At 28.7% G+C, this 27,838-nt stretch overlaps 3 protein-coding genes across 4 annotated transcripts in view; 2 read left to right on the top strand and 1 right to left on the bottom strand.

Moving 5' to 3' along the window:
• Positions 1-27,838, top strand: part of LOC136090523 (uncharacterized) — a 61,510-nt gene that overhangs the window by 2,103 nt on the left and 31,569 nt on the right. The window contains exons 1-3 of one of the 2 annotated variants that reach the window (XM_065817271.1): positions 12,120-12,916; positions 15,068-15,323; positions 27,091-27,352. In XM_065817271.1, coding sequence (XP_065673343.1) covers positions 27,304-27,352 — 49 coding nt within the window. In that variant the 5' untranslated portion in view covers positions 12,120-12,916; positions 15,068-15,323; positions 27,091-27,303. Of the gene's footprint in view, positions 1-12,119; positions 12,917-15,067; positions 15,324-27,090; positions 27,353-27,838 lie in introns of those variants that run through there. The other variant, XM_065817272.1, reaches the window with a different exon arrangement.
• On the bottom strand, positions 10,724-11,773 carry LOC136090849 (protein FAM200C-like). The gene is made up of 3 exons (XM_065817826.1): positions 11,770-11,773; positions 11,304-11,402; positions 10,724-11,034 (listed from the first exon to the last, which is right to left on the bottom strand). Exons 1-3 carry the CDS (start codon positions 11,771-11,773, stop codon positions 10,724-10,726), a joined length of 414 nt encoding a protein of 137 aa, XP_065673898.1.
• LOC136090848 (zinc finger BED domain-containing protein 4-like) lies at positions 24,513-27,287 on the top strand. Its single transcript, XM_065817825.1, has 2 exons — positions 24,513-25,458; positions 27,091-27,287. The coding sequence occupies exons 1-2, from the start codon at positions 24,513-24,515 to the stop codon at positions 27,285-27,287; spliced, it is 1,143 nt and encodes a 380-aa protein (XP_065673897.1).

The raw sequence follows: 27,838 nt of genomic DNA, 5'->3' as shown, positions 1-27,838 counted from the left end.
AAAATAGCTATATTAGTTCATTTAAAATCTGATTATAACATCTGTTAAATTAGTTTAACAACAATTAACGGGTGACTTGTAAAAACATTTATTCTAATACATGTCAATTTTACTCACATGTCAATGTTACCCACAGTGTCAAAATAATATGGGACCCCGTGTTACCGTTAATTAAACTTATTTCAAAAAATACTCCTTAGAAAGAAAATAATTTTCCATTGCATTCTTTTGACCAAAGTTTCCATTTTGTATAACAATTACATTTTATTGTCCTTTATCGATGATTTCTGATTGAAAAACTTAAGTTTAATTTCTCCTTTACGATTTGAATGAAGTGTTTAACTTAGAGAGCAAATCAAATCTTCACTAAACGTTGAGATCGAAACAAGTTTCCATTTTCTCAATGCGTTTTAGTTTAAAGTAGATTAAAAAATTATATCCTGATTATCTTTTTTTTGACGTCAGAACTCATGCGTTTAACTTTTTAACGGACTGGATTTAAATATCAAGAAATTAAAAGAAAAATCCGTTAAAAATATAATTTAAACAAATTTGAGCAATGCAATGAGTTCTGACGTCATAAATAGATAATAAATAGATCCGCCGGATTTTGACCGCGGTTTTCCAATAGGGCCCATAAGGGTATGCCCTCCGGGAATCCCGTAAAGGTCCTACAAGGTTTAACCATTGCAAATCTCGCAAAACTACGTTTAAATGTTTCAAATTTACAGAAAAAGCCAATTTATATATAACTTAATTGGTTTATTACAAACAAAATAATTAAAATTACACTGTCGAAATTAGGCAAACTTAAAAACGATTCTTAAACCTTTTTCTTTCATGGTTATTTCGCGTATTGGAAGCTTTACCATTGTTGTTAAAACGACTTCTTTAAAAACCTCTTAACACAATATCTCGTTTTGATATTAGCTGTAAAAAAATTAAATTTAACTTTTACTTGTAAATTTTATAGGTAACACATACATCATTTTTAATGTTTTAATATCTAACGATTTTTGCCAACACTCTTCAGATGAAAAAAATAATTTTCACCATGGAAGGTAGAAAAATATAACCTTTAATTTTATTAATGACATTTATTTCACTGTTTTAAAATTTATTTGAAATAAATTAGCACATCTATGTGATTCATATAATAAATTGATAACAATCATTTAGTTACTGATAAATAAATTATATAAGGCTATCATATAAATATAATTTTATATTTATATTCTATATAATTTGATATATTTTGTATATGACTTTATATATATATATATATATATATATATATATATATATATATATATATATATATATATATATATATATATATATATATATATATATATATATATATATATATACTAATAATTTTAAATGCATTTTTTAAAATAGAGTGAAACTTTTTATTTCACACTTCGGTTTCATCAATTAGGAACTATCAGAAACCTTATACCCAGAATAAGGTTTATTATATAACCTTCTACTTACTTTTTTAATACAACTTTATACACCTTACATACAGTGCCGTGGCTACTAGATCCAAGCTCCCCCTTTTTCCCTCCTTCAAAAAAAAAACCTGCAATAAGGCCCAAAAATGTCTTAAAATTTTTTCCAATAGATAATACTAAATAAAAAAACTCCTTACATTTGTAAAAGGGCCCCTAAACTTGCAAATGAGCTCCCTAGGTACAGCTCTGCTTATATATATATATATATATATATATATATATATATATATATATATATATATATATATATATATATATATATATATATATATATATATATATATATATATATATATATATATATATATATAAATTATGTCAGTGTGTACTACAAATAGAGTGCTCAATGTTCTTTAAGAACAGAGCAATAATAAATTAATAAAAACACTTATCCATCTTTTATCTTCAACATAATGTTTCACCATCAGCAGGTTCATCAGGAAGATTCTTCCTGATGAAACTACTGATGGTGTGTGTGTGTGTGTTTGTGTGTGTGTGTGTGTGTGTGAAAAAAAACCTGCAATAAGGCCCAAAAATGTCTTAAAATTTTTTACAATAGATAATACTAAATAAAAAAACTCCTTACATTTGTAAAAGGGCCCCTAAACTTGCAAATGAGCTCCCTAGGTACAGCTCTGCTTATATATATATATATATATATATATATATATATATATATATATATATATATATATATATATATATATATATATATATATATATATATATATATATATATATATATATATATAAATTATGTCAGTGTGTACTACAAATAGAGTGCTCAATGTTCTTTAAGAACAGAGCAATAATAAATTAATAAAAACACTTATCCATCTTTTATCTTCAACATAATGTTTCACCATCAGCAGGTTCATCAGGAAGATTCTTCCTGATGAACCTACTGATGGTGTGTGTGTGTGTGTGTGTGTGCGTGTGTGTGTGTGTGTGTGTGTGTGTGTGTGTGTGTGTGTGTGTGTGTGTGTGTGTGTGTGTGTGTGTGTGTGTGTGTGTGTGTGTGTGTGTGTGTGTGTGTGTGTGTGTGTGTGTGTGTGAAACAAAACTTTATATTTTGATCATTTTAAAAATGCAAACAGTGTCTTAATGGAATAGTTGCCACGTGTTTAATATTAATTGAAACATATGTTAAACTTTGTAAATTTATTTTAAAACAAATCTTTTGTAATGGTAATAAATTAATGAAATCTAAAAATCTTTTTAATGGGGTGAAAAAGTACACCGAAAAAAAAAATTCTCTTTAATTATAATGTAAATATAATGTATACAAAAAATATAATGCATAAAAGTTAAATTTTAAAATTTATTTCAGGCACAATACGAATTATTAATTGCAACCATCAAGTAAGTTTTGCAATGATTTTTTTAATTATCAGTTTAAACCTTTTGGGAACCTTATGGGAAACCCGTCAAATCCCCAGATCCTTCAGCCCTGATAAAATTCAACCAAGCAAATTTGCTTGATTTTTTTACCATATGGTGCCCGTCCGGAAAACTAAACACTTACCCGTCAAAATCCTGTTCCCGTAAGCCCAGACAAAAACCATACGGTACCTGTCTGTCAATGTTGGCTGGGTAGGTTCTTGACATAGGCTTTAAGTACAATAAGATTGATATATTGATTAAATTTAAGAATCTTATCAATGGTAACTCCAAGATCTCTTATACAGCTAAAATGGGAATGTTCATGGTTATTTATGGTATCACACGATGGGTCATGTTTTGACTCTGGTTAGAAATTGTACTGACAAAGGATTTTTCAGTTGCTATGTGGAGTTGCCAAATACAACTCCATTCGTACAAATGGTTAACAGTTGTCTGAAGATCTAACTGAGGGCCACGTACATTATAGAATATATTAATATCATCAGCAAAAAGTTTAATTCAGAAGATTGCCAGCTATTCCGTAAGCGGGTAATTTCATTAGTAACTTAGGATGTGAAACTGAATCGAAAGCTTTCTTAAAATAAAAATAAATAGCATCTGTATGAATGCGGCGATAAAGATTTAAAATTCAGTCATGAGGACTTTTTTAAAATATAAGTACGGGTATTACGTTTACGAATAAAACAATGCTGCTCTTTTGTGATTAGGTTATTGAGTAAGAAATAATTTATCAGTTTGTTATTAATGATTCTTTCCATTACACGACAACAAGTAGATGTCATGGAGATGGGTCTTTAATTACTTAGATCAACTTTTGGTTCCTTTTTGTGAATTGGAATAACGCTTGCTACTCCCCAGTCTAATGGTAAAGCACCATCTTTAAATGAGGTATCAAATAAATGTTTTACGGGAATCTATAAACTATTGGAACAATTCTTTTGGAAAACATTGGGAATGCCATCTAGACCAGTAGATGTGATGGGTTTAAGTGCTCTCAGTGTTTTTTTGACTGCAGAAGGAGAGAAGTTAATAGATGACAGGCAGTTGAATGTACGTTAACACGATCCATAAACTTTGCTGATAAACCATTATCGACTGTAAAAACACTTGCAAAAAAGTTATTAAAAATAAAAGATGTTTCTTCTTTATTTTGACAAAGAGTATTACCAGATCGACGAATTTCATTGAGTTTACTACAGGTTTTGAGTTTTTCATTAACAAAATTAAAGAAACAACTAAGGTTGTATTTGCGTATCATCTTGAGTTCTTTTGATGCGTGATACTTTCTAATCGAATCAGAACATTCTGTGGCAATTGATTTATAAGCTACATAGTCTTTAGGTTTACCTCTTATTTTTTATCTTTTCCATGCGATTGCTTTATTGTTTATCAACCTTTTAATATAATGAGGATAGTGTATTTTATGTAATGATTTATGCTCTTCACTGAATCGCACTTTAAAAACATGTTGTATAATAATGCTATTTAGTATAGTAGAAAAGTATGCCAACAAGCTTTAATATTAAAATATATTTGAAAGATAAGAATCCAATCTATCAATTTGAGATATTTATTGATAGCTTGGTAATCTGCATTTTTCCAACAGTAGAACTGTTGAACTGGAATTTCATCTTTATTATTTAAGCAGCTCAATCTAGGAGTAAATATATATATATATATATATATATATATATATATATATATATATATATATATATATATATTATATTATATTATATTATATTATATATATATTATATAATATATATATATATATATATATATATATATATATATATATATATATATATATATATTATATTATATTATATTATATTATATTATATATATATTATATAATATATATATATATATATATATATATATATATATATATATATATATATATATATATATATATATATATACATTAATTTAATGGAATTTATTTTATTTTTAATTTGTTGGAAACCCGTTATATGCGTGTACGCCTTACTTACCGGGTTTTGTATCCATTTAAAACAAATATAATATCCATTTAAGAATAAAATTAATTATTATAAAAATAATAAAAATAAATTTTTATAATTTTTGATAAAAAAAATACAAAGCCTTTTTTTTCGAAATATATAGAATGTTGAGATTGCGCATGCGTTAAATGTTTTAATAGAAAACCACGATCCCAGTGGGCACAGTACGTTTTTAAAACGTTCTTTGGGCATTTTTATTAGGTTTAAACCTTATAAAAACGTCTAAAAAACGTTTTAAAAGCGTACCGTGCCCACTGGGATTGATTTAAATAAATATTATTGTATTACAATAATATTTATTTAAAACAATTTGTAAATGAATGTCATGTTTGTAAATGAATGTCATTGTTAATTAAATGTTATGCACAATTTGTAAATGAATGTCATGTTTGATATAAATTTTGGTCTTTGAAAATTATTTTTGTCAAAATTATTTTTATGGCGCAGCATAACATCGTTATCTAATAGCGAATTTCACGCGGAAGAAATATTGTTGTTAAAGAAATTCGTACCGTGGCGCACAGTTCTTAGTTATTTTTTACTGCGATATTTTATACTTTGGTCAACTTGATGAGTAAATTAGGCTGGGTGAATAAAAAAAAAGCAATTGCTTTTACTCAGTAATTTTCAGTTTTACGTGAATAAAAACTTTAGCAGTTTGCACAAATTTTTATTTGCGTAAAGTTAAGCAATTTACTTAGTACTTGTTCAGCTTAACGTAAATAAATTTATTCACCCGACCTATTATCTAGGATCTTTGGGCTAAACTATTTTAATTTTAACTTTTTAGTGTATAGTTTTGAATTAGACCTTCCTGTTTACGACTTTTTACTAGTTTTGTGCATTAAATGACAAAACAACAATTAAGCTAGCGAAATTTTAGCATTGATGCCATTTAACTTGTTATTCTCTGTACTTCATCAAGTGTGAAAAATTGCGCCGTAGTTGTACATGTCTCCTCTCCGCGTATTCTGGATTCCGACATCGAGTCTTAAGGTTAATAAAAAAAGAACAACTAAAAAATGTCATTAAACGCTACTCAAAATATTATTTCGTCAGTTGTATTTTTTCCTTCACCTTTCTCTAAAACTATTATTCGGTCTCTGATAATGGAGATGCGAAATATTTGATTGTATTATTATGCTTTATGGATTCAATTATTGCTGATTTATACTCATTGCTGATTTATACTCTTTTTAGTGAAAGATTTTGCGTGTTAAGCGTCTCGGAGCTAGGTACATTGCCCGTAGTGTTTTTGTTTTTTTCTAAATTGTTTCTTTAACTTTTAGTGTTACCCATGGGGAAGCTACTTTAGTTAATTTTGCAGTTAAATTTAAACTGATTTTTTAACTTTAAAGTTTTGTATAATTGTACAAGCTAATGGACTGGTGTCTTCAATTAAGCAAATATTCATTAAAATAAACGATAGTTTTTTAATGGAAAATAGTTTGCTTGATGTTTTCTTAATGGCATAAACAATCAGTAACTATGACTATTTTTCTCGTCCTACTAATTATTTTTTCAGCTGATCATTATCGCAGCCTCGTGCTGTTTATTTCATATAGTAATTTGTTACCAAAATTACAGTAATTAGGCCGAGTGAATAAAAAAAACAAAACAGCTGCTTTTACACAGTAATTGGTCAGCTTTACGTGAATAAAATTTTTAGATATTTTGCTCAAGTTTTTATTTACGTAAAGCTGAGCAATTACTGAGTAAATTGTTTAACTTTACGTGAAAAAATTTGTTCAAAACTGCTAAAGTTTTTATTCACGTAAAACTGACCAATTACTGAGTAAAAGCATTTGCTTTTTTTTATTTATCCGGTCTATTATCTTTCCAGGCTTGGCATTTAGTTAATAATATAATAAAATCTTTTAAATGATAGCAATGTGATAATATTTTAAAAAATATAGCAATGCCAAAATTTCTTTAATTACATTACTTTTAGAAATGTTATTATAAAGATTAATTACTTAATCATAGTTAAAAATTAACTATTTAAAAGTGTTCTTTTATTTACAAATTTTATTTACAAATTTTATTTACAAACTTTATTTACAAATTTTATTTACAAGCTTTATTTACAAGTGTTATTTACAAGTGTTTTTTACAAGTTTGATTTACAATTTTTTACCATTTACTTGAATTATTTTCCTTGCTACCACCTAGTAGTAAAAGCGATTTAAAAATGATTTAACATAATAAAATACGCCGTTGGGTATATACTAACTAAAATATTAAGCCGCTTAACTGCTGGATGACACAAAAAATAACGTAAAAAAAATAATAATATCGGTTCATATTCAAAATAAGTTTATCATCGGTTTCTAAAAATATAACCTACTTAAAATTAAGTATGAAAACAAATCATTTACATCATAGGATTGAATCATATCTGTTGCAATTTTTACCTCTACCCCCTTGAACTTTTTAAAATCTACTCACAACTTTAGATAAATAAACCATGAAGTTAAAAGACAAATATTACCTCAAAACATTGCTCTAACATTGTTGAAGACATTTATTTAAAAATGATTTTAAAAACGATTAATCTTGATAATTTCCATCAAAGGCTACAGAAACCAACGTGGACCACAGCTGTATTGGATTTCTCAGCTCTGAGATGATAAACCAAGTACATTATCGATAGGTTATAGAGAGCCATAAAGCTAAAAGCATCACAAACTTTTTTAGAATAAAAATCTTCCTGTTTTAGAATGGCCGGGGAACTCTCCTGACCTGAATCCAATTGAGAATTTGTGGAACATTCTCAAAAAGAAAATCTTCCAAGTTTTCAACAAACAAATGGGATTTGATTAAAAAATTACTCCTATAATTGGCACCACAATGAAAAAATTAAGACAGAAGTAATAAACTGTGTTAAAAGTATGCCAAACCAATTAGCTAAAGTCATTTCGTTGAACGAAGAATGACAAAATATTAAAAGTTTTTTATGACTTCCAATTAAAAAAAGCAATTGTTTGTCACAGTGTGTGTAAATTGATTTTGAAATATTATTTTATTTTTAAGTAAACATATTTTATCTATAAAATATAACTAATATTTCAATTGCACCTTTTTTATACTTATTACAAACCCTTGAATACACAAAAATTGTAAGTGATCGTAGTATTGTCGCCATTGACTGTATTTTTACGATGGAGTATCTCCTAGAGTTTTAAAATATTGTGCTGACGTTTTTACAACCCCAGAAGTTCCGAAAATGCGGAAAAAATTTGGAGTTCTCCAATATTCAAAAAAGACCATAAAATAAATTGTATTAATTATAGACCAGTCAAAAAAACGTCAGTACCATGCTACATACTTGAGGGTCTAATATACAAATTAACCTATGATCAACCGCAAACCAACGGTAAGAAAATGATTGTAGGTGCAACAGAAAAATAAAAATTACAAGTTCTTACATATTAATTAAGAAATTACAAAAGTGTTCTAAATTAGCTTCAATAATAATAATTATTTTTCTTCATTTGCTAAGGTGCTTGGCGAATACCTATCGGTTTTATCAGAGAGCACCCCGTTTCATTACTTAATGAAACGTGACCATAGCTTAATATATTTAGGTGTTAATAAGCAAAAAGTGTTAAATATAAGGCTTTAGTGCGTTGTTATTCACCAAAGTCTTAAATGATAGATTGCATATTATATTCAGTTAAAATGATAGATCACATATTATATAAGGGTTTTACAATAATAGTAAATAAAATCAACAAGATGTTGTCTATGTAACAATAAACCAGGGGTGAAAGTCGTAAAAAAAGTACTTTGTCCAACTCCAATCGTTGAATTTTTTAGAGTACGACTCCGACTCCAACTCCAAAGCAAAATATTTGAATAATTCTTTGAATTCTTTAAAAAATTTCATTTTTTGGATCGCTAATATATTTAAAAACCGATATCTGTTTAAAAGTATTTTTAAGTATATAATCTTGAAATAAACAAATTTCTCGGTTTAAATTTTATATATAAATTTTATATTTCCCCCTTAAGTTTTACATACGCTTTCGTACGCTATTTATCCTATATATTTATCGCTATATATATCCCATGAGCGTACACGTGGTCGACCCCTTGCCATTTAACGTCATGCAGGATCTGAATATTTTAGGGTTGAAAAGTTCCGAAAATTTTCTAGGAAATTATGCTCAAAATTTCCGGAAATTTGGAGCATAATTAAATTATGCTCAAAATTTTTGAGCATAATTATTACAAAAATAGATGTTTTCCGAGTAAGCTTGTCTTTTGAGCTTGTGTGTAACACATTTCTAGCTTTTACTTCTCTCAACTAAAATGTAAAATGTTCACAAAACACAAAGATTAAAATGTTTTTTAGTTTTATTGTGTTAATTTTGTAGTGTGTTCAAAAGAAACAAAGATTTTTTTATATGTAAAGATTGCATACAATAACGATTTCAGGGGGAGAATTTTTGGGAAGGGGTTCAACTCCCCCCCCCCCCTCTTTAATTTTTAATTTATTGATTTATGAAATCAAATGTGCCCTAGCAAGCTTTCGGCGGGTGAGAAGTCTTAATAGCACTTATTTGATTATAGCGGTGGAATTAATGACCTCGAAATCATTAGTTCAAGGGTTCTCAACCTTTTTTAGTCTGGCTCCCTCTTTGAGATTTAACGGAAAACAGTGACCCCCCTAGCAAATACGGAATATATTTTCCCAAAAAAACATTAAAAGTACTAATTTTCAATTAAAAAAAAATTATTTATTTTTTTAAATATTTAGTAATAAAATAATGTAGGTTAGTGTGATGGTTGTTGTTGCTTTTTAACACACAGTTTTTTGATTCTTGGTTTTGTCTTTGATAGTGCTAGCCTCATATCATATTCAATGTTTAATACACTTCTTTGTTTAACATAAGCATTGTGTGTGAAATCCACATTCACACCTGTAAGTTGATGCAAATAGCAATAGCACTGACATTACCATTTCAGATAATATTGGGTAACTGGCACCAATTTTTGACCAGAATGCAACTAAGTTCTCCTTTTCAAACGTCAATCTTGCAGATGTATCTTCTTGCAGCTGCATTGACTGTGTCTGTGCAGCATTTTTTTCATCTGGAATGCATATCACAGGAACATTCAATGGATCTCTGACCAATATTGCTATTTCGTTTGACAGCTCTAAAAAATGGTTCTTGAATTCAGATGTCAACTGCTGCAAATGTTCAGTTATCATTTCTTTAATTTCTGAAGTAGCATCACATCACCATTGCCCAATATATCAGACAATTTTGAAAATATTCCTATAAGACTATGGTATTCAGCATCCATATCTTTACATAATTCTTCAAAAAGGTTTGTACTAAGTGCGCTAGACTTCACATAACTCACAATCTTTATTATATCATTCAGTGTTTCTAGCAGCGTATCAGGCAATGTTTTGATTGCTAAAACTTGCCTATGGATCATACAGTGGTTCATCAAAATTTAATAATTTTTTTCTTTCGCAAGTCCAACAAAACCAACATGCACACCGATCATTGATGGAGCTCCATCTGTGCAGATACCACAAACATATTTCCATGCTAGGCCTTATTCTTCAAAAAAGAATTCACCAGGGCCATAACTTCAGCTCCAGTTATATGTTGCTTCAGTGGCTTACAAAATAAGTACTCTTCTTTAATATCTTCCTTCCACTTGTATCTTATATAAACCAACAGCTGTGCACATGACTGCACATCAGTTGATTCATCCAGTGCCATGCTTAAAAAAATCAGCTTGTTTGATTTCTTAAACAACGCATTCTTTTACATCTGTTGCCATTTCAATAATTCTTCTATGAACTGTGTCATTAGACAAGGATACCTGATTAAGTTTTTTTGCTGCAGAATCACCTATCACTTGCTTGACTAAGATTTTTGCAGCTGGCAAAATTAGTTCTTCCCCAATGTTATGGGGCTTCATTTTTATGGCAATTAAATAATACACAGAGTAAGATGCTTTAACATCAGCTGCTAATTCTTGTTTGAATGTTCCACTGAAATCAAAGCGCTGTCGTTTCAGGTTATTTCGCTTTCTTTCAAAAAATAACACATCTTTACCTATAATCAAAAGTATACATAGCAAAATAAACATGCTAACTAAAGAAACAACTAGGGCATTCTTTCAAATACAGACTGAAATAACTTCAACAAACTATAATGTTATCATTATTTATATAATAACAACAAACTATAATAGCATCTTTTTAAAACAAATTATATAATCCATTATGAAAAAAAAGTTAAAAACGCGGCATCAACCAAAATGCTTTGAAGCCGTATAACCAGACAAATCAATAAAGTCACGTGATGCGTACGATTCTTATTACTGATTGATCTGGTTTTCACAACAATTTTATTCATAACTTTATGGGGATCACGACCCCAGGTTGAGAGGCCCTGCATTAGTTCTTTATTTTTATTGCTAACTATATTTTTAAATAGCTCAAATATAGCAAAAGAAATTTCTTTACTTTTTGTCTTTTATCAATCAATAACGTTTTTAAATCAAGAAAAAATTGTAAAGTACTGCAAATATTCAATCAAAACTTTTTTCATATAATTTTACATATATATTATATATAATTTTATAGTATATTTATATTATATATAATTTTACAGTTTTCAGTAACTTATAGGCCAATTTAAGAGATGTTAACAAATGCCCCATCCCCTTTAGGGATGGGGGTGAAAATTATGGTAAAGAGAGTTCTCTAAAATTTTTATAATCTACTTCCTAATACTCTACCATAAAATTTTCCACAATAACTGCCTAAATAATCCATAAAAATTTACCCATTAATTGAAGGGCTTATTGTGAAACAATGACAAGCCACACTTTTTTCAAAAATGAGTTATTATCATTTTTATAATCATAAATAGTATACGCAATAGCCAAAAAGATATTAAGGCATAATTCTTAAAATTGGAGCTATAATTATTTACTCATCTTACTGTAGGCACTAATTTTATAGATTTAAATAAAACTTAAAAATCATTTTTCTCAAATATTTGTTTTTGTGGCTTGTCATTGTTTTACAATAAGCCCTTCAATTATACAGTACTTCTTCTTTTTTTGAGTTCGAAAAGTTCCAAAATTTTCAGAAATTTTTCCGAGTGAAAAAGTTCCGGGAAACTTTTAACTCGGGAAATTACAAGATAGAAAATTCCCGGAAATTTTCAAACCACAAAAAATTTAAAAGGAAAGTTCGAAATTTAAAAGGAAAATTTATAAGGAAAGAAAAATACACCAAACAAAAATTTTATATTTCATATTTTTATGTAGTTCTATGTTTTAATATTTTATAATTTTTGATGTTTACACAACCGTTAGAAAACGTCTCACAAAAACCTTTGAAAAAGAGTCAGCTTAAAAAATTTAAGTAGTGGTCTTTGGTAACGTGGAATTGAGAAATTTGAAATGATAAAAGTGAAAGCAATTTTTGAAGTATTGAAAGAGAAAAAATCTTGTTAAAAGATGTTTTATTTGAAAAATTAAATAAGCACTTTGTTGTATCGAGGTTGCCGAAACAAGTGTTAAAAAATGTGTTAACAGTTTCTGTTTAAAAAGATCGGAAAATTGGTGTTCATTTTACCTCCACCAAATAAAGGACTTTAAAAATTTTGACAATTTTGAAAAACTGATTTTTTTTCTTCCTTAAAGGTGATATCTTATAGAGCTGTTATTCTGAACTCATAAGTGCTACCTACTATAACTGCTCATGTTGTATTGTTTTAGAGAATTGATGTAATCTAAAATAATAAAGACTACAAGTTCCTCGTTTAATTACCACAACAGAATAAAGTTATATATCCAGATGTACTAAAACATGAATAATGTAAAATCAATTGACAATTAAAATTCTTGTTATGTACTTTTCAATCCACAAAAAGTTCAAATTATAAAAAGTTTTTGCTTAAGGAACCATCAAAAAGTGTTCAGGTTAGTAGAAATTTTTATCAAAGAAGTTTAATCATACAGGATGTTTTTTTTATGAGAGTGAAAAAATTTGGATGAGATTGAAGAATTTTTTTACACTTTTGTTTGTTTCACAATTAATTTTTCTAGTTTTATAGGTTTAAAAAAAATGAAAATTGACAGTATTCATTCCTCATGAACAGAAAAAACTTCCATTAAAAAAAAAAAAAAAACAATACAAAAAAATAAAAATAAAATAATATAAAATATTTATTTTACATAATTTATACTGTAATTTAGTATTATTTTAGAATAGCACTTAATTAATAATTTAAGTCCTATGTTATGTCAATTAAGTTAAATATGAATTTTTTTTCTTAAACAACTAACTAAGAAAGTTGCTATGTTCAAGTTGAGAAAACTGCTATGTTCTTGACCTAAACAAAGTTCAAGTACATAAAATTGATGCATTGAAATGTCCGAATTACAATAAACTCTTTTTGGACCTGCTGGATGTAGATGATGGTGCAACGCATAAATTTTAATAGTGCCGTAATTTCTAATTGTTCAGTTTAGCAAAATGTTAACATATACAATATTCAAATTTCAACTTATGAAAGGTTTAAGCCATAAATAATTTAAATGAGCTTGGTAAAAAGATCAGGCTATCAGCAATTGTCAGAAATTGTATTGTCAGGTTATAAACTGAATATCGTTGATAACCTGACAATTATTAATAAATTAATAATTGTCAGATTATCTGCAATTATTGTCAAACTGTAGGCAGTTGTTGGTAGTAACTTGAATCACAATAGCAAGTAAATGTAGTAAAAATGCAAAGCATTTATTTTAATGATTGAATAAATGAATAAATTTACCAGTGGTTGTTATTAATAGTTTTATTTATTACTAAACTGTGTTACAGTTTGTTTCACAAATTCATCATTAGCTTAAGTTAAATGAACCAGCAAATTTAGCCTCAGAAAATTTTTTATAAAGTTTTTATCATTGCAAAGTTTCAATTTTACAGTTTAATTTTTATTCTTGGTTATAATAAATGAATTTTGCTAGTAATAATGCATTATAATTGCAACTATAAACTTTTATTCTTATTATATCTATGAATATACTTTAATTACTTACTTTTGTTACTTACTAAAAAAGGTTAAATACTTTTTGAATATATATTCACTTATAAATATACTTTGTTACTAACTTGTTATTAAGACTTTGAATAAAAGTATTATAATACTTTAATCCAGAAAAATAGTAAATGAAATAATTGAAATAAATAGTATAGGGTATCTTCATTTCTGCAGGGGATTTTTTATTTCTCTTTGTTTTAACAATTAGAAGCTGGGTCTTACTAATATGCTTACTATTACGATTTATTACTATTACGGACTTACTATTACGACTTTCTTTAAAAAAACTATAACTAAAATACTTTTATTTAACGTTATTTAAATATTTTCACTTAAATGTTTAAATATATGTATTTTTATCGTTTTATATTTTTTGTGTGTTAATGTCACAACAGTTTGAAAAATATGCAATGATTTTCTAAATGCTATACTCTAGAACGTTATACTCTAGCTAGATTATTTGATGACTGCTATTTCTCATTGAAAACATATTAAATGAGAGTAGATATATTATTTTTAACTTAAAATACTTGCAACAATTTTTTATCATAAAAATAACTACATGAAATTGACTAGTTTGATAGTATTACTAATGATTACCATTGTTTGTTTACAAGATATTTATAAAGATTAGAATGAAATTAGAGGAAATTAGAGATCGCCAGCTTTTTTTAAATGAAAATAATAGACAAAACATATAAGCGTTTCCATGTGTAATTTTTTGGAAATGCACTATACTAAAGAGAAAATTACATGAACAGGAAAAAAGCATAAAACATTGTCACTTGAAACAAAATTTTAATAAGGAATATTAAATTTTGTAACAAAAAAAATGTTATGTTCATTTTGATTTTTTTATAAATTATGATGCAGAGGTTTATCTGATACCAATTCAGGTGATTCTATTTTCCAGCTTATTCCTCTACATTTACTAAAGAGTAAAGAAATTAATTTTTTTTTAATCTTTAGTATTTCTCGAGGAATAAGTAAGATATTTTTAGATCCATTGCTAAGATGCCTTTTTTTTTAGAACTTGGAAATGGACTACAAAAGAAAAATGTTGAAAATTGGAGAAAATTTAAATAATTGCGAAATTGAAGAAATTAAGTTTGTCCTTTCTTCTGAGAAATATTTTCTTAATGGTATCAGTAATGGTGTTGAAATGATCAAAGAGCTGCAACGTATTGGTAAAGTGGGACCTAATAATTTTGAATATTTAAATGATCTATTGAATATTTTAGAAAGACCTGATCTCATTCAAATAATCAATAGTTATCCTCATCCTGGTAAGTATATATGTATGTCTGTGTGTTTGTATATATATATATATATATATATATATATATATATATATATATATATATATATATATATATATATATATATATATATATATATATATATTTAGATCACTTTTTATTGAAATGATTTTTTGTTTTATAAAAATTACTGTAGCACTTTTTCTTATTTTCATATTTATAAGGTTCCTTCATCACTCTTTTACTTTGTGAAACATTTCTTTCTAATTTGAAAAGTTTAAAAATTGCACTGAAATAGCTCAAAACAAGAGAGCAAGTATTTATAAAAAAAGACTTTTGTAATTAAAACTTAAATGAAATCATTACTTTTAAAATAGTTTTTGTTGCATAATTCAAATTTAAACCAACTACTTTATATTACTGTTTATTAAATAAGATTTTAAACTTTAAAAGAATTTAAGTTTTAATACTTATACTTTATATATATATATATATATATATATATATATGTATATATATATATATATATATATATATATATATATATATATATATATATATATATATATATATATATATATATATATATATATATATATACATACATATATATATATATATATAAAGTGTAAGTATTAAAACTTAACTATACTCACTGTTCGGACAGAAATATTGAAAGAGTTCTGCAACTTTAGAGGTTGCGGATTCCAAATGATTCTTTCACATTCAAAGACACGATGGCTCTCATTATCACCATGTATAGATAGAATATCACCATGAATACTTGTAACGTTTGAACCTTTTAAGTCTTATTTTTTAAGGGAAGAAAACTCTTAACTTGCAGTTTTTAATTTTTTAATTCCAAATCTTCAGAATTTTGGTTGTTTTTTCTTTAACCCCAATTTTCATTTATTTTGTGGGACTGTAAAAAAATAGAAGGAAATGATACAAGTGCTGTGGAACTGAGTTCTTCAAGTTTGTAGCCAATTATGAAAAGACTTTTTATGCAGATTCATACCATTTATGGCAAATAATCTTTTAAAAAAACTTGAAGTAGGAAGATTTTTAAATAGAGAATATGTAATTTCTGTGGGCTGGAAGATTTTGTAATGAAGTATGGAATATCACGGTTTGTAGATTTGGGGTCCTAATATCAATGAAATACCCTATTAAAATCCTTTTAAGGGGTGATAATGCATGCCTATGGGAGCCCAAAATAAAGGGTTTTGAAATCCCTCATTAACATCCAAAGCATAATTTTGGTCAAGAAGTTTCTAAGCTTTTGCATACCATAATGTGATCTATTTAAGTGCTTAAAATGCTACAAGACATGCTTTGTTTAAACAATATATATAATATAAAATGTAATGCATAAAAATAAAACTTTTCTTTTAAAAGCTTTTATCCGAATATGCATCTTATTGCTGTTCCGATGTATCAAGATAAATTCTCAAGTTCGAACTTTGCCCCTCGGTTAAAAAATTACCGGCCAATAATTTTTTCGGGAAATGGCAGTAATTATTCAAAAAAGAAAGCAAAATGTAAACACAGTGAGCGCTTTTTAAATGAATTTAAAGATGTCTACATTTGCAAAAACTCATGAAGATTGCAGAAAATCTGTTTGTGTTATATGCATGAAAAAGAGTGATCAAGAGTTGACTGAAAACTATAAGTTGAAAATTCTTCAACTGATTCAAACAGACATATATTTCAGTGATGAAAGAGTGCCTTTGGCTACTTGTGTTTCATGCAGATCTCAAATTGGAAAACTTTGTGCTGGAAAAATCAATTATGTGCCTAAACTTTTTGACTTCAAATCAATTTCTATCAAACCTACAACCAGAGTTTTGTCAGTTTGTGAGTGCCTTTTATGCCAAGATCAAAGAAAAGGAGTAGCATCCGTTTGACAAAGTCAAAGAATCCGAGGAAAAAATTCCAAAGCGCACTTCTCAGAGTTCTGAAAAGTGCTGCACAAAGTGCTTGTCAATTATTGGCCGAGGACTTCTTCACAACTGCACCATTGGAACTCGCCATGAAAACCTGAGAAGAATGGCCACAGATGATCCCGTAGGTGCAGAGCAAGTGGCTGCAGCAGTCTTAGCATCCAAAAGCGCATCTCCAAATGGTACTATTAGACTCAGTCAGCCTTGTGGAAAACTTTTGCTATTGAGGAGAGGTAATTACTTCTATTGTCTAGTTAATTATCATAGTATCATTATGCTAAATTAAAGGCACTCAAAATGTTGATTCACAAACATTTAATTTATGACCTGTAATAATTAATTATGAGAAAAAGAAACAAGAATGCTTTTATATTAATTAAAATGCTAATTGCAACTGCTTTTATTGAAAATTCATCTCTTAATTAATTACCCTGCTTCAATTTTATTTCATCAACTTAATTTTACTTTAAATCATTCTCATTGCAAGAATAAATATTTTTTTTCCTAATGGATGTTATTTTATTGTTTTTAAAGGTCCGTCATCGGCTCAGCAGCTATTCAAAGAACCACTCACAACAGAAAATATGGTTCAAATTCAACAAAATACAGGACTTTCAAACAATGGCATGCGAAAACTAGGTTCAGCACTAAATCAAATCAGCCCAATTAGATTGGTGGAGTCAAGTTTTCCTTTGAAGTTTGCTCTAGCCGGCCAGAAACTTAATGATCAGTTCATGGTCAGCAACATCAGATTGGCAGAGAATGGTCAAACTTGTCAAGTTGTGCACTGCCAGAACCTCAGCAATCTCAGTGATGTTTTCAGAGCATCACGAAAACTATCAGAATCTTCCATTTTAAAACTCGGGATTGATGGTGGTGGATCATTTCTAAAAGTGAGCTTTACTCACATTGTGTTGGAAGAAGATGAGACTCCTCCACACAGCTCAGTACAGAAGACAATCAAGCTGATAGCACCAGCATCAACCAAAAAAACGAGTGTTAAGCAGCAGATGCTGATAGCACTGTCACAAAACACTCCTGAGAGTTACCAGAATGTGAAGGCCATTTTCGACCTCATTCAAGTCGAAGAAAAATGCCAAACAGGTTCTTTGGTTGTCTCTTGTGACCTAAAGCTGGCCAACATTCTTTGTGGCATTCAGTCTCACAGTAGCAAACACCCTTGTTGTTGGTGTGATGCTGCATCTCCAGGTCTTGAAAATTGTGGACAACTTCGGACTTTTGGCCAAATCAGAAGACAGCATTCTGAATACATCCAGGCAGGAGGAGATTCAAGAAAGTCGAAGGAATTGATTACCTTTGATTGAATTTCAAGATGACAAGTTTGTCCTTGAGGCTATTCCACCAATGGAGCTCCACTTATTACTTGGAGTTGTGAACCACATCTTTAAAAATCTTTGTGACCTGTTGCCAAGGGCCAAGGAATGGGCTTCATCACTTCATATCCCTATCCAGCCTTACCATGGGGGGCATTTCAATGGAAACGATTGCATGAAGCCTCTAAGAGGTCTAGATAACCTTCAACAGCTTTCAGAAAAAGAAGGTTTCAGTCCAGCTCTTGGCTTCATTCAAACACTCACACTATTCAAGACAGTGGTCACTTCGTGCTTTGGAAAAAGCCTGGACCCTGACTATGAATCCAAGATTGAACAGTTCAAACTTAGCTACACCAACCTCCCTATTTCTGTGACTCCCAAAGTGCATGCAGTGTTTTACTACATGCCACAGTTCATCAAGATGAAACAAATTGGACTCGGCCTCTTTAGTGAGCAGGTAACAGAAGCTCTACATTTCAACTTCAAATCTCACTGGGAGAGATTTAAGAGAGATCCATTGCACCCTGATTATGCCAGTCACCTTTTAAAATGTGTCATTGACTACAACAGCAAGAGAATTTAATTTTTTTTTAGAAAAGAAAATTTTCTTCAGAACATGCCTTTTCTCTGTAATCCATTAATGTAAATCCAAGGTTGTAACAGAACTTGAAAACAAACTCACTTAGAAAATAAATTAATTAAAGAATATTGGTTTGAATTTTACAGGCTAATATGTTGTATTTTGTAAAAAAAAATGCAAAAAAAATTTTTTTTCAACAAACTTTTTGGGCTACTCAGAGCCTAAATGTAGGGGTATTTCATAGTAAAACATTCAAAGCTAAATAAGTCTGTTGGATTTTAATCCAGGATTTTAAAATCACTCATTTTGTGTTCCATATGACATGCACTATCACCCTTTAAAAGGGTTTCCATAGGGTATTTCATTGATATTAGGACCCCAAATCTACAAACCGTGGAATGAAGTACCTTATGTTAAAGGAGAAATTTTCATATGATGAATTTAAGGAAGCTTACATATATTTTCTTAATCTAACTAAATCGTTGCCTATTCCTGTCGTTAGCAATAATGAGATTTTTGGCTCTTATTGCTTTTTTAAAACTTGCTTAGACATAAATCTAGAAGACTGGAAGGCTAAGTCTCTTCCCATAATATCAAGGTGGAAAATCATTTTAGAGGGTATAAACAATTTCAATTTAGTCATAAAATTGAAAAGGTATGACTAAACTAGTTTCATGTAAAAAATATTTTATTTAAAGATTATATTTGCTATGCAAGTTATACTTGCATTTTTAAAGTTTTTTTGATGTGTTTCATTAATGTGTAAAAAATATTTTGATGTGTTTCATTAATGTGTAAAAAATATTTTGATGTGTTTCATTAATGTGTAAAAAATATTTTGATGTGTTTCATTAATGTGTAAAAAATATTTTGATGTGTTTCATTAATGTGTAAAAAATATTTTGATGTGTTTCATTAATGTGTAAAAAATATTTTGATGTGTTTCATTAATGTGTAAAAAATATTTTGATGTGTTTCATTAATGTGTAAAAAATATTTTGATGTGTTTCATTAATGTGTAAAAAATATTTTGATGTGTTTCATTAATGTGTAAAAAATATTTTGATGTGTTTCATTAATGTGTAAAAAATATTTTGACTGAAATTATCTCAGTAAACACAAGACATGTTTAATATGTATAAAAAAATAGATTATGTGTTTTAATGTGTATTTTTTTAAATATCTTAAATATGTCTTGTGATTGCTGCGATAAAAGTCTAATGCTTTTAATAGCTTTTTGTGGGCTATCAGAAATGTACTCTTTTTACTTAAAAAAGATCTGGTCAGCCTATATATATAACTCCATAATAAAATTTTATAAAGTTAGAGTTTTTAAATCATAAGTTTGTATATATATATAGCAGGGGTTGGAATAGGCACCAATGTCCAGTACCTATTTTGTCTCCCATATAGAGTTTATCGATGTATGACAAAATTGTTGCAATCAAATACATAATTACACAAACATAAAAACAAGAAAATGTTTAAATTCAAATATTTAACTCAAACTCATTTTTATTCAAGAATAATTTTGTATTTGTTTCACACTTTGTATATACAAAAGCATTTTTTGATAAAATGCTCCTCAATTTTCAGATTCAGTTTGCCTGATCAGGGAAAAATCAGAGAATTCAGATATCTGCAAAAAAATCTTTAATGTACTTGCAAATGGTAATGCAAAAAAATCTATGAAATTAGGTTAATTTTCGGAAAAATTAGAAAGAAATTAGGGAAAATGGCTCTTCATCAAACTTATGTAACTTGAGTAAGTTTTATATCATACACATAATATAAAATTTTATTCTACAGATGGTTTTATAAACTTTTTGATACTTTAAATGTGTGTTGTATTAATGTTTATATTTTTGCAATTATAGGGGTATTTTCCAAAAGAATCTAAGTCTAGTTTTACTGAAGTTGAGTTTAACTTAAATAAGTGAAAACAGGTAGTGGATCAGGGAAAGATGAGGAAAATATCAGGGAAATCCACCTTAAAGTATTAATAGACACCCGCTGTTTGACTGTTATCTCTTGACACTTGTCTGCAATTAAATTTCTTAATTAAGGTGCCGTAGCACCACCACAAATATATTGTTTTTCCAAACAATATATTTATGAGCAAGAGGTTCCAAGTCCAATCCACACTATATCCCTGATAGTGCCACACTCAACTTCTTCTCTGTGCTATATTATAATAAAAATAGGATCATTAATATTTTTCTGTTCATTAATATTAATATATCAAAATCTTAACCATTAGTGGCTCATCATATTTTGTGAAATATAATTCCAAATTTGCTTACTGTCGCGATAACAAAAATATTACTCCTTTAAGCAGCTTGTATGGTTAAAAATGCAGATTTACCCCTATTACTTCTTTCCCAACTCAATTTTACACATTTGAAAATTTGACCTAGTCTAAAAAGATAAAATTTCTATCATCAATTAAAACCTGTTAAGCTTTGAAAGCTGCTGCATAATTAGCTCTCGTCTGTTTGAGAGTTAATTATGCAGCATCTTTCTAAGTTTTGCAGTTCCAACGCTCTGGAACTACTTTAATTTGTTTTAAGGTGTAAAAAGTGTTTCAAGGTGTAAAAGGTGTAAAGGTGTTTCGAAGTGTAAAAGGTGTTTCAAGGTGTAAAAGGTGTTTCAAGATGTAAAAAATGTTTCATGTTATAAAAGTGTTTCGAGGAGAATTGATTAAGAGCTTGCATTATATACTTTTTGAAACTTCAGTTTGGTGGGTTAATATAACCCATTCACTAAGTTGTTTCAAGTTGCAATTTTGATCAACATGAGCAATCATGTTACCGTTAAAATCCATTGCTACCTTTAAATCCCATTGTCTATTTGTAATGCCTTTTACTCTCTTTACTAGTTAGTGAAATCAGACCTGTTTTAAGGTATATTTTAACAGTTGAATTTATGCTTTGGTATGATTTCTCATATGTAGTGGCAATAGCTAATACAGAGTGTCCTTTGATAGCTTTTGCTATGAATCCTTCATGGTATGCATTTGAGAGGTGCTGCCCTATCTTACTATCTGCATTGTTTTGTTGTGGCATTGTTTTAATAGGCTCACTCATGTCAGTTTGGTGATTAATGATAAAATTGGCTACAAGATGTTTATAATGCAAAATATTTGTACTTTGGCTAGTCAATTCTTTTGTTTCTAATTTTTTTTACATGGATTGGTTTCTGCTTGCACTATAGCTTTTTATGTAATTGATTGCATTAATTATTTAATTGATCAGTAAACTTGAAATATTATATAAAGTTATGAATATTTATAAAATATTTTTTAAGTTAAAAATATTTAATTGTTCAAGTTTAAATTTATTAAAATATGGTTTTTATTAAATTAAATCTTTTTGGGTTATACCAAATCAAATAACCTCATTGACCCATGGGTAATATTTTGGATTTGCTTCAAGTTTAACCAACCACAGATTTTATGTAAAAACACAACCCTGAAAAGTTCAGTTGAATTGTCTAATCCTTTTAAAAGTTAAGAGTCAGCTGATAAGAAAAGGGTTACCTAAAATTTTGTTGCAACCTGACACGAATTAATATATATAAATAAAGCTTTTCTTAGAAAATCTTTTAAAAAGTGTCTCCTTTTATTATTATTTTTTTTACAAAATTTAGGAAAGTAATATGTGTAATATGGTAAGTAATATGCGTAATATGGTAAGTAATATGCGTCAAAATAAATTAATTTACACCCTACTAGCAATATAATTGGTTACATTTACTCCTTAAAACATAAGCAGTGTAATTGGTTACATTTGTTCTCTAAAACATAAGCAATGTAATTGGTTACATTTGTTCCCTAAAATATAACCAATATAATTGGTTACATTTACTCTTTAAAACATAAGCAATATAATTGGTTACATTTACTCCTTAAAACATCTGGATTTTATTTCCTGGATAAACCAACAAAACATTAAAAAAATTATAAACTTTCGTATGAGAGCAAAAATAAAAAGCAAAACAATCATAAAGAAGAAATGTGTATACACAAAATAGAAGTACATTAAGTCCTATAATAACAGGGTGTCTTCCAGATCAGGGAGATCAGGGAAAAGTCAGGGAATTCAGATATCTTCAAAAAAATTTGGGAATAATCAGAGAAATTGGGTCAAATTTTAATCAAATCAGGAAGAGGTCAGGGAAAATGACTCTTCATCAAACTTAGGTAGCTTAAGTAAGTTTTATATTGTACACATAATATAAAATTTTTTTAAAAGATATTTTGGCAGATGTAATAAATGTGAGTTGTATTAATATTTATATTTTTGCAATTAAAGTGGATTTTTCCCACAGAATCTAAGTCTAAATTTGTTTTTTGAGTTTTGGTAACTTTGAATTTAATCAGGGAAAATAGACACCCTGAATAATCTAACTTATGATTAGTGATCGGAAAATTTCAGTTTCGGTTTTGGCCGAAATTTTGCTTTTAACCGAAACCGAAATTTTGGTTTCGGTTGTTTTTTAAGTTTCGGTTTGAAGTTGAACCGAAATTTCGGTTTAACTTCAAACCAAAAACCGTAATTCAAAAAGCATTATTAAAATAATAATTAATTTTTTTCAAATTTAACTTTGTTGACAGATTTTTAATTAATTTTTTATATATAAATATTATATATTAATATAAATATTAAATATATTAATATACCTATCTAATATATTTATTTTTTTAATTTATAAAGTTATGCATATTTTATGATTATAAACGCTTATAATCTAATTCTATAATTTATTCTATAAACGTCGCTCATATAAAATGTAAACGTTTTTTTTTTCTGTAACAAATTTTGTTGAAAACATTGTAGCGTTTTTATAAAAAATTTAATTTGTTTTAATAAAATTTTGTTGACCTTTCAAAAATTATTTTTTTAATTAATTACAAGTTAACATTTTACATTATATTCTTGAATAGTTCATTAATTTTTCAACATTTGTGGAATCTTGAAGTGAACAAAGAAAATTATTTGTTGACCAAAACTGTGATTTGTTTTCAAACATAATTTTTACCAAGATGGAAAAAAGTCGCCAAAAAAGTTGGGTTTGGAAGCATTTTACAATCTCTATTAGTGATCCCTAGTACGTTAATTGCAAAATTTGCAATGGAAGAGCGTCACGTGGCTCTGATGATCCAAAGGGACAGACCAGCAGCGGCCTTTTGTCTCATCTCAAGACTCACCATCCTCTTGTCACCAACACCAGTCCAGCATCTTTAACGACAAGAACTCCAGAACCAGAAGTTCCTCAAAAAGAAGTTTCCGGGCCAAAAGAAAACCGAAAGAGGACAATTCCTATCTTTAACATAAGTCCTAAAAAGCAAAGAACAGAGATGCTTCAGTCTACAATTCCAAACTGGGTTGAAACCAGTTCAAAAATTGAATCAAACTCAGAAAAAGGGCAGAAATTTGACCCTGCATATGAGAAGATTAAAACTGCTCTAAAAGATCGTTTGGAAGAAGAAGTCGAAACGGTCTCCATTGGTCTGGATGCTTGGTCAAATTTTCACCACGGATATTTAGGGAAGACAATTCATTTCATTTCAAAAAACTGGGAAAGGATGAAGTTCTGCTTATCCTGCTCCAAATTTGACGATCGTCACACAGCGGCAAACATTTATCAGAAGATTCAAGAAACAGCCGAAGACTGGGACATTACTTCAAAAATTGGTGTTTGCTTGAGGGACAATGCTGCAAATGTCAAGGCAGCCTTCAATGAACCAGGATGTGTCTATGAATCAGCTGGATGCCTCAACCATTCTCTTCAACTAGTTATCAAAAAAGAACTTTTTTCTATGGAAACAGTGGAAACCCTTGTTGAGAAATGCCGAAAACTTTGCACTCATGCCTCTCACTCAAATGTGTTTTATACAGAGCTCTACAAACAACAAGAGAGTCAGATGGGCAACAAAGATCGACTTGGGTTGAAAAATGATGTTGCAACAAGATGGAACTCGACTTTTTATATGCTGGAAAGAATTTTGCATCTTAAACCAGCTATTGCTGGCACTCTGCTCAAGTTGCCATCCTCTGGAATTGAATTTTCATGGGAAGACTGGAATATTTGTGAAAAAGTGGTTACAATTTTGGGTATTTTTGAAGAAGCCACAAAACTGCTCTTAGGAAATGAATCTTGCATCAGTTCTTGCATTCCCATTTTGACAACTATAATCCAGTCACTTGAAACTACAACTGGAGATGATGACATGATCACAGAAAATCGTTTCTTGAACATGGAAAGACTGAGCATTATTCCATTGCAACCTTACTTGACCCAAGGTTCAAACATTATTTTTTCCAATCCCAGGATGCCTGTCATGCTGTCAAAAAATCCATCTTGACACAACTGGATTCTTTGCTACCATCTCTCAATGAACCCAAACCAATTTCCAAAGGAACCACCCTTACAGGATTTTCTAACTTGATGAAAAACATCATTGCCCAATCTCAAGCAACAACAAACCAAAGTTCAAACTCCAGACTGACCAAAGAAGTGTTGAATGATTACTTGGACTCTCAGATATCTTCCGACTGTCTGGACTTCTGGAAGATTTATGAAAAAAATTAGAGTGGGGGAGTCAAGCTGGCCCTTGCCAAAATTCCCAAGAAGTTTCTGACTCCCCCACCAACATCAACTGATGTTGAAAGGTTTTTTTCAACTGCTGGAGATATACTAACCAACGAACGAAACAGACTTTTATCAGAAAATCTTGAAAAACTTTTGTTTTGCCGAGAAAATCTACCAAATGTTAACTTCCGTTATTAATTTACATCATTTCATTTATAACAACAAATCAACTCTTAATAAAACAAATATCAAAAGAGCATTGTTTAAAGACGTTATTTCTTACTTTCGGTTGTGCCGAAAAAAAAATTTCGGTTGTGCCGAAATTTCGGTAAAAGTTTTGCCGAAATTTCGGTTTCGGTTGAGAAATGCTGCAACCGAAATAAACCAAAACCGAAATTTCGGCAAAATTCCAATTTCGGTCAATCACTACTTATGATCAGTCATAATCATTAATAGCAGGATTGTAATCACAAGCACTTCTACCCTTATGGACATATTGCTTACTTGACATATTACTTTGTCTGTTACTACATGTTTTGTCTCAGATAAAGAAAAACTATTTTTATGGAGAATCTTTAGTGATACAGGCTTTAACACTCATAAGCTGATTAATGTAAACTTAAAATGATCAAGCAAGTATTCCTGGTACATACATTGCATGCTTTTACGATGTCAATCATTCTACACCAAGTACCATTGAATGGTCTTTATATTTTGTGTTTAAAATTTTTGTTGAAAACTAAGATATTAAAAAACTAAGAAGTTAGTGTAAAGTTCATGCACAGAAAATAATTAAATTTGAAATTAAAATTAAACTTGAAATTAAAACAAATTTGAAACTATAATGCACAAACAGGTTTTATTTGACAAATTTTTTAAATAATTGCTCCATCCAATTGTGTTTTCTGTATATAAAGTTCTTTTTTTATACATATATATTTTTTAACTTTCATTTTCTCGCATCAAAATAAAACTATTTGGTATTTTTGAGTTCTACTTTTAAACTATATAAGAATTAAACTCTATAGGCTACAATCATGCATAATTTGTTAGGTATACTTCAACAAGTTATGAAACAACTAGTTAAAAGGTATGAAACTAAATCATGTCAAAGTTTAGAAAAACCTTCTTAATTTTGCATTATTTAGAAACTCTGAGGTAAAAAAAACATGAAAACTATTTGAAATAGATAAAAAAATAACTACAAATGTGAATTGGGTGAAAAAACTATTTATATACAAAATTTCAGGTGATCACCCTCTTTGTTTTCAAAATAATACTCCTTCAAAAATCAAAAGTTATGTTATTGCACAATAACTTTTTTTTTTTCTTTTTTTTTTCAGTGTTTTCCAATATGGATTATGAAAAAATGTTTGAAGTTGGAAAAAGATTAAGCAATGCTGATGTTAAAGAAATAAAGTTTATTTATTCTGATTTGATAGAAGCGTCTGTTCTTGAAAATGTCACAAATGGTTGTCAAATGATCAGAGAGTTAGGACGTTTTATTGAAGTTGGTTCTAAAAAAAAAAAAGGATTTTGAAGAGTTAATTAAATCTATGGGAAGAAATGATCTAATTGAGATTCTTAATAATGAAATACAACCTGGTGAGTTTTAATCATAATATTAAAATAATCGTTGTTATAAATATTTTACCATTTTTGTTAATTTTAACCAAAAATTAGTTATGTAACTAAAAATTATTCTAAACTTATTAAACTTTTATACTCATCATTATCATCATCATCATCACCATCATCACCATCATCATCATCAACATCATCATCATCATCACCATCACTATCATCATCATCATCATCATCATCATCATCATCATCATCATCATCATCATCATCATCATCATCATCATCATCATCATCATCATCATCATCATCATCATAATCATAATCATCATCATTATCATCATCATCATCATCACCATCATCATCATCATTATCATCATCATCATTATCATCATCACCATCATCATCATCACCATCATCATCATCATCATCATCATCATCATCATCATCATCATCATCATCATCATAATCATCATCATTATCATCATCATTATCATCATCATCATCATC

This window comes from Hydra vulgaris, chromosome 14, assembly GCF_038396675.1.
Source record: "Hydra vulgaris chromosome 14, alternate assembly HydraT2T_AEP".
Taxonomy (NCBI): Eukaryota; Metazoa; Cnidaria; class Hydrozoa; order Anthoathecata; family Hydridae; genus Hydra; species Hydra vulgaris.
The sequence above is the reverse complement of the archived record's forward strand: the minus strand, read 5'-3'. Positions and strand labels throughout refer to the sequence as shown.

Bases quoted from the DNA above. Each gene is read 5' to 3' on its own strand.
- LOC136090848 (XM_065817825.1), top strand. From the start codon at position 24,513: ATGCTTCAGTCTACAATTCCAAACTGGGTTGAAACCAGTTCAAAAATT. The intron at 25,459-27,090 runs GTTCAAACATTA...TTTTTTTTTCAG, and splicing joins GCAACCTTACTTGACCCAAG to TGTTTTCCAATATGGATTAT.
- LOC136090849 (XM_065817826.1), bottom strand. The intron at 11,035-11,303 runs GTAATAAGAATC...TTTTGATTATAG, and splicing joins TGTGAAAACCAGATCAATCA to GTAAAGATGTGTTATTTTTT.